Source organism: Alligator sinensis, unplaced genomic scaffold, assembly GCF_000455745.1.
Source record: "Alligator sinensis unplaced genomic scaffold, ASM45574v1 scaffold755_2, whole genome shotgun sequence".
NCBI lineage: Eukaryota > Metazoa > Chordata > Crocodylia > Alligatoridae > Alligator > Alligator sinensis.
In genome coordinates, this window is record NW_005841883.1 from 3,750,645 (window position 1) to 3,758,760 (window position 8,116).

The 8,116-nt window shown below is 38.3% G+C and overlaps 1 protein-coding gene across 7 annotated transcripts in view; it reads left to right on the top strand.

Annotated features, from left to right (window-relative positions):
- AMPD3 (adenosine monophosphate deaminase 3) overlaps nucleotides 1-8,116 on the top strand; it is a 68,548-nt gene that overhangs the window by 453 nt on the left and 59,979 nt on the right. For 6 of the 7 annotated variants that reach the window (XM_025196718.1, XM_025196713.1, XM_025196715.1 and 3 more), the window contains exons 1-4: nucleotides 28-77; nucleotides 3,601-3,826; nucleotides 6,678-6,873; nucleotides 7,676-7,841. In XM_025196718.1, the coding sequence (XP_025052503.1) occupies nucleotides 68-77; nucleotides 3,601-3,826; nucleotides 6,678-6,873; nucleotides 7,676-7,841 (598 nt within the window). In that variant the 5' untranslated portion in view covers nucleotides 28-67. Of the gene's footprint in view, nucleotides 1-27; nucleotides 78-3,600; nucleotides 3,827-6,677; nucleotides 6,874-7,675; nucleotides 7,842-8,116 lie in introns of those variants that run through there. The other variant, XM_006017675.3, reaches the window with a different exon arrangement.

Genomic DNA, 8,116 nt, shown 5'->3' on the forward strand with positions numbered 1-8,116 from the left:
GCGGTGCCGTCGCGGGGGCGCGCCCCCCCCCCTGCCGCTCCTCAGCCTCCTGCCCTGCCTGCCCGGCATGGCTCTCGGTAAGTCCCAGCGCGCAGGCGGCCCCTCAAGCCTCTCTTGCCCAGTGCCCCCGCTCCTCTGACTGCCGACTGAGAACCCCTTTCCCAGCCCCGTTTCCTCCCTGGGGACGTGGCTGCCCCCGCCCCGTGATTCCCAGCCAGCTGGGCTCTCGAGAGCCTTTCAGGGGTGCTGCGCAGTGTAGGGCCGCGGGGGGCTGGCAAACAGGCTCCTGCCCTGCCTGAGTCCTTTGCCACCAAAGAATTGCGCCCGCACTCAAGAAATGAGCATAAACCAAGAGCTGGCCTTTCCCCCACCCCCTCTCCCCCAGTGCCAGGGGTCTCTCGCGGGCACCTGGCATCTAAAACAAACAAACAAAAAAAAGGCTGAGAAGTGCTACCCCAGTGGCTAGAGGTTTGGGAAACAGCCCCTCTTGCAACCGGTTTTATAAATCTCCCATGAATGCGGAGACCTGAACCCGTCACCCGCCCCGCCTGAGGAGACTACTACTGGTATTTGCATGAATACTGTATGAAGTGTGCCTTGGATATATATCTTTATGTTGACTCCATCTCCCTCAGTGATGTAAACTGAACTTTTACCGTGAAGAAGATGACCCTGCCTTGGCAACGTCCCCCACGTGAATCTCCCATTCGCCTGAGTGGGGAATGCAGGAGCAGGTCCTGAGAGATGCCCGTTAGCATCAGCACAAAATATTGGCTGGCCATATCTGTAACTTCTGACATTTCATTACATCATTGTTGCTATGATTTAGTGACTTGAAGTCACTTCAGATACCCAAAGCGTAAGAGTGACGGAGCAGCCATGGTGGTCCAGAAATTATTTTGTAGGGCCAGATCTGTTCTTAGACCAACTGTGTAGTTGGGATAAAGTTGGACAATGCTTTCGAATGTATGACAAGCTTCCTCAGGTCAGTCTTCCTCACCTGACCCAAGGAAGAATGGCTTGCATTTGAAAGCTTGTCTAATTTTATCCCAACCACATAACTGGTCCAGTAAAAGGTATCACCCTTAATAAGTCCTTCCCTCTCACACTTGTATACCTGATGCATGCTGAGTAACAAAGTACTATAAAATAGTTTATTCTGGAAAACGTTTCCTACTGAATTTCACTTTAACACAGTTTTGCAACAAAGACCATGATTCACTGGGAGAGTGATCGGACATTAATTATTATTTAGCTGTAGGTCCTCCCTTGTCTTCTTCAGCTAGTGACTTTCTACGAGATAAAATCATTTTCGGCTAGGATTGCTCACACCGTGAATGGAGCTGATTTACTAGCTGTAAAACCTGTTTTCAACACCAGCTGAGGCTGCAACAAAGACCATGATTCACTGGGAGAGTGATCGGACATTAATTATTATTCAGCTCTAGGTCCTCCCTTGTCTTCTTCAGGTAGTGACTTTATACGAGACAAAATCATTTTCGGCGAGGATTGCTCACACCCTGAATGGAGCTGATTTACTAGCTGTAAAACCTGTTTTCAACACCAGCTGAGGCTGCTTAGGAAGACCTTATTGCTGGCACATAAATGTGTCAGTAACTGTTGCTGACAACTGTGTCTACTGAGGTCAGTTGAAAGACTCCCATGGCTTCACTGAGGTTTGAAAACAAGAAGCTGAACTGAGTTCAGATGCTTCTAAGACAGTATGTTGTACTGTCATTTAAATACTAGGCTACCTGTTATAAAAGTTGTTACTGATTATACCTGATTTTGTGAAGGTTTAATATTTGGTAACCATACAGTGCTGCTAGACATAAGGAAAAGAGCATTGACAAAGGATCAGATCCACAGTTCACTGGATGTAGCAGTCTTTCTAGTGACTTTAACTCAAAAGAAGAATAACGATATCCTGTAAATCATTTACAAGTTATATCTTATTATTGTAATATATTCTTAGTACATCATTTTTTTAAGAATAAGACTAAAAGCAAACATTATTTTCAAAACAACTCTGAAAACAGGTGGATGTTTTATTGGAAGAACCTTTTAGACTGAGAACAACAAGATCACATATCAAATGGATTACATATAAATATCTGAATGCCTGCATCATGCTTTCAGAAATATTGTAATGCGAGGGCTGAGAAATCATGGATTGTGGGTAGATAGTTGTCATGATCCATGCTAGATTTAAGTATATAACAAACAGTAACCAAATATAGATTTAGATGATAATATTTTTTAAATCAGAAAGAATTCTAAAATGCAGGGTTCATATCTGAACTTTCCTAAAGTTTGGCAGTACTTGAATCAATTTTTTTAGTTCCTGCTCAGCTCTATTTTTAACATATGTAATCAGAATGGAATCTGGTTTGTCACATCACCTATCAAGGAATTTAAAAATACTTTTTAGGGAAATATGTTAAGTGCTGTTGGGCAATAGTTTGCATACAGTTGGTTTTTTCCCTTTGAATTACTGTCGAGTTCCAGATTAGTATAATATATTTGAATGAGTAATACATAAGCCAGTGAATTTATAGAGTTGCAGAATAAAGATACTATCTATTGTAGTACAGCCTTAATAAAATCAAAATGTTATAATAATTGAAGACCACTTAAATAGGGATGTTGAGTTGTAAGCATAACATTAAAAGCAATAATTAAAAAAACCCTACAGTCCATACCCTGCCTCCTCCTGATGTGTAGCATAATTGCAGGATATGAGCCGTTAAAAAAATTAAAAACCTTCACTGAGATGAATAGTATTTTAACTCCTACCACATAGCTGCTTCCACTGAACAGCATCTCTATTACTACTTTATGTATAGTAAACAAGGGATGAACAAGAGAGGCATTTAAACCATTTTTCAACTTGTCTATGCTTTAGAATTTGTTTACAGACAAGGAGGTAAATAAAAAGCAAGTCTGCACTAGTACAACTCTGTAATCTGTTAACTTCCTGTTCAGAACGAATACATATAATTTACTCTGCTGAGTATGCATGACACTGCTAAAAAAACCTGTCTCATTTCTAGTTCCTAGTTTCAATAAGTTTACTACATAAATTTGAGAATGCTCAGTAATATGCCACATAGTGTACCTGAATCACATGGGAAAATATAAATAAACATCTTTATTCATAATGATACTTGCCTTCTCTATATTCTTCTAAGAATAATCCAGAAGATAAATAGATGATGATATTTTACACTTGGCGAGTTTTCAGGACAGAGAATTACTTAACAGTAGAAATCTTAAGTTCTGCCATGTGTAAGGCACAAGAAAATGATCTTCCATTCAGTTTCACATAGGCCTATGATATTTGTTTGTCGTTGAACTTAAACCTTGGAAAACATACTTCCCTTGGAAAGTAACAAAGTCATGCAAATAGAGGGAATTCACCACATTTATAATTCACAAGTTAGTTCTGAGCTGCCAGATAAAGCTGTCCAATGACTTCCCTTTTTTTCTTGTGTACAAACCCTGGTCACTCTTTACATTGACCTTAATTTCAATACAAGTGCTGTGAAAAGTTAGTGTTTTTTGCAACTTTTAGTTATAATTCTTTGACTTATTTTTTAGGCGAGATGCCTCGACAATTTCCAAAGCTGAACATTTCTGAAGTTGATGAACAGGTGCGGCTTCTGGCGGAGAAGGTGTTTGCTAAAGTTCTCCGAGAAGAAGACAGCAAAGATGCCTTGTCACTGTTCAGTGTGCCTGAAGACTGTCCTATTGGGCAGACAGAGGCTAAGGAAAGAGAACTGCAGAAGGAGTTGGCAGAACAACAGTCTCTGGAGACAGCCAAAAGGTTTGTTCAGTAGTCACTGTTTTCATAAATGGCACAGACACACATCACACATATCATGGTTACCATCCATGATATTTCAGTGCAGAAGTGAAACAAAAGAGATACTTGTCAGCAGCCTGTATTGTGTGCTTCAGAACAACATAATGTTTTACTATACATCTGTATCTCGAGGTATGAATTAAATATGTATTGTCTCTATTTTATTCCCATCTTCAGCTCTTTATTGCTTTCAAGCTCTTTACAGGCCCTTGTACTGTTGGGTTGTTAAAGCAACACCTTTATAATTGTGGTATTGCTAGCAAGTGACCTTTCAAAAGATTCCTTATCCTATAAATACGTATTACAGAACACAAATAACTACCAAAGGAGCATGAATGGAGACCAAAGGGCAAACTGCAACACACACCATAACCAGAAAGGATATGCATACAGTGTAAAGCAGTTCTGGATTGGCTTGGTCATGTTCTGAGTAGGGCACAATAAAACTTTAAGACCTTCTGAGAGGTGATCACCATTTGTACCACTTTGTAAAAATCAAAGACTGTTGCAGGTGCCCATCAGTCCCACCATGTTTGGTCCACTTGGGATGGAAACATTATGTGCCAGTACTGCACAATGAGTCTATTTCAGGATCAGTGAGTGTAGGTGCATTGAGATGTAGGACATGTGTTGGCTATTGGCCAGGCTTTGTAATGCCTTTACAGTCCCTGTTGCAGATTATCTGGGTATGACCTAAGGAGTTATAGAAAGAGCCTGGATTGAGAGGCAAACCCTGAATTGTGCTTCTAGCAATCCAACTGGTATGCCCAGTAGGCAGACCTACCAAACAGCATAGGAACTGAGATATAAATGCAGTCTGATATTCTCTCAGTATAAATAATCAGCATCATAGCTAAGGAAGTTGCTTTTGTGAGAATGAAAATAATGTTTTCAGAAGACAGTGGTGAGTGTTTTAACATATATAAAAATAGACAGCAGTTTCAAATGGTTGTATATCCTCTGAAAAAAAAAAAAAAAAATGCCAGCAAAGACTTGACATTTATCACTGACAGAGAAGCGAAAAAATGTAATTGACTTAAAGCAGGTTATTAAATGTCATCATCATCTATAAAACATATAACAAGATAGTTTAAAAATACTCAGTGGGAGTTTTTATTTTGTGTGAAAGCTGATTTTGCCATATGAAGGGAGAAAAGGAAGAGAATGATTAGATACTGGTTGAGATATTTTGATGTTGATTCACAGAGCTTTAAATTAATGGGTTCTCCAGTTAGCATAAACATATAAATAATAAGAGCTTAGAAAGAAAAAGTTAACTTTTAGACAACCATTTTGTACATATTTGTTCTCATAGGGAAGAAAAACACCAAATTTTAATTTCTTAATGTAGGAGAATGTTTTATAAAAATATTTTCACTCACACTGCTTTGGTACATGTCTAATGGTAGGAAGTTGGATGCTATAGCTTATGGGGGATAGGACTAATAATGATTCTTATCTTCAGTGACTGTAAAATATGTAGGGCCCAGTTCTACCTTCAGTTATACAAGTGTAATTTCTGTTGATACCAGTTTCTGTGGAGCCATACCCAGAGATGAGTTTCATTATTGATGTAGCCAGGTTTGTTGAATTGGCCAGTACTGCATTTATATTGCAAATGTTAAGCATAACTGGAGAAAACCATCTTGGAATTAATAGAAAGACCTGAGAATCCAGTTTCTCTCTAAGGGCTCTTATTGACATTGAATGGAAGAAGGAAGCTCTTATGTTTCTTGAAACAAGTGGCAAGTTTTATCAAGGATCATTTTATTAGGCAGTGGTGATAGGTACCTAAATTTGTAAGACTGCCAAAATCTCTCTCTAAGGTTATTAAACAAGTTTGGCATGTTGCTTATAAAATTATGAAGTGAAATTAGTTTTAAGCACAGATGGTAGTCAGTATGGCATAAGTAACAAGTAATTTTTTATTTTAAGTACTTTACAAATGTACAGCAATATAATACATTGCAAAAATGTCACACAGCAGATTAATTTAGCTATATGTACAATATAAGATTTGCCTTTATGAGATACTCTCACTAATTTTATACTGTAAACCTCACACAGATATACTAGTGATTAAAAACCAAGATTTTTGTTTAGTGTATAAGGCCCCACAGTGAAGCAAATGGCTAAACTCTTGACTTGAGTAGAACTAGGCCCTGATGAATTATGCCAGCTAAAGCTATATTTTCCTATATAGAGTTAGCCCCTATTTCTTTCAATATACCACATAAGAAATACACATATTTTTTTTAAGTGAAATACAGGTCTTGTCTCTGTCAACTAGACAATTTCTAAGTCCTGCAGGTTTTACTTTGAATCAAAAAGCCTATGTGATTACTTGATAGTACATAATCATTTGCTTTTCCTAGTATATACCTATTTACTTTTCTGTTTGTCACTATTAAGTTCCTATAAAATACTTTAAGAAAGTCTTTAAGGAAGAACTCTTTCAATTCCTGCTAACAAGAACAGACACCTTTTTACTCATTGCAGTGACTATCAGACATAATTTCAGTGAGACATGCAAAAAAGAAATCTTTACACCAGCTTTAAATGATAAGTTTTCCAAACAGCAATAGCATATTGTGTGTGGCTGAGTGCATGGTACTTGCAATGGTGTGTATCATGCTGCATATGTCAGAATTATCAACAGACTAAACATTTCAAAGCTTGTTAATTTTTATAATGAACGTTTTCAAATAACGAGAACTATTTGTCACACTATAGAAAGCTTCCTAGAATGAAAGACTTCCTTGTTATCATCTGGTTTTTGACATACTTATTTTTTTATGTCATGGATTCCTAGGAAGAAGAGTTTCAAGATGATTCGGTCCCAGTCCTTGTCATTACAAATTCCAAACCAAGAGGGAAAGGCACCATCAAACACTTCATTTCTGTCTCCTGCAACTCCAGTTGTTCCAGGTGCTTTTCAGCAAGTCCCAGTGCCATACAATGTACCAGAATTTCAGAGAGTTGCAATTAGTGGGGATTACTGTGCAGGGGTAAGAAATCTTTTCTGTTTTTATTCCGGAAAAACCCCCCCTCATGACCATGAACCGTGGAATGATTGTATATTATGACCCCATATTATTATACAATTGTACAGTGCCTGCTGAAGTTATTGGAGATATACAGGTGTGATGAGGCAGAATGTGTTTTCAGTCATTTATATGTGTATATATTAATTGGTAAATAAAGAAACAAAATGTAACAAGGCATTAAAGATGTGTTAGCATATGAAGATAGAAGATGTAAAAATGTATAGGCACATTGAGACATGCAGGCATGTGCGGTTTATGGTGTCACAAACCTCTTTGCGGCACCACAAACTGCACTCCTGGAACATTAAAATGTGCCTTGCCTGGTATATAAAAGAAAAAAAAAACTCTGGGGGGAAAAAAGCAGTGGAGAGCATGCATCTGCAGCATGTGCCAGAATAAACGGAGGGCTGGCTGTCCAGAGCAACACTTTGGCTTCTGGCAAGGCTCAGTGATGTCGGATCTGCGCCCCGCTGCAATTTGCTGTATGCCAAAGTGCATGCGCAGGAGCGTGCGATGGGACACAAAGCAGTGGCACAAATTTGTGCCTCTGCAAGTGTATTCCCTATGGTGGGGAAGAATGCTCTCGTGTTTAAGGCATTGGACTTTGACTCAGGATGTTGTCTCTGAGTTCCTTTATGACCTTGGGCATACTTATACTTTTGGAAATACTATCTTGTTATTACTGAAATGAGTTAAAGTTAGTGACAAAAACTGATGCTTGTAGCTGTTCCATTTTTAATTCTTCTTTTTTCTTCCCTTTAAGGTTACAGTTGATGATTATGAACAGGCTGCCAAGAGCCTGGTGAAAGCTCTACTCATTCGAGAGAAGTATTCACGTCTTGCCTACCATCGCTTTCCAAGGACGACATCACAGTATTTGTGTACTATGCAAGATGAAAACTGGAAGATCGAAGATGAAGTATGTCCAGGTAAGCAAGTATGACTTTATTTTTTTTAATAGAAACCTTAACAGGATATAGATACCATTATTTGGTTTCTTTGATGTTTCCTATCCTGAATGTAGCTTTTTTTTTGGATCTAAAGATATATTTTCCTCTCATATGCACACAAGATAGGAACTTAAATTATGAAGTTCACATCTGAATATAAACTTCCCTGAAGATTGGGCAAGTTTTGAATGTGATAGGTTTAGACTATGCTGAAGTTTCTTAACATTAATATTTGTAAAAAGTAAAGAATATTT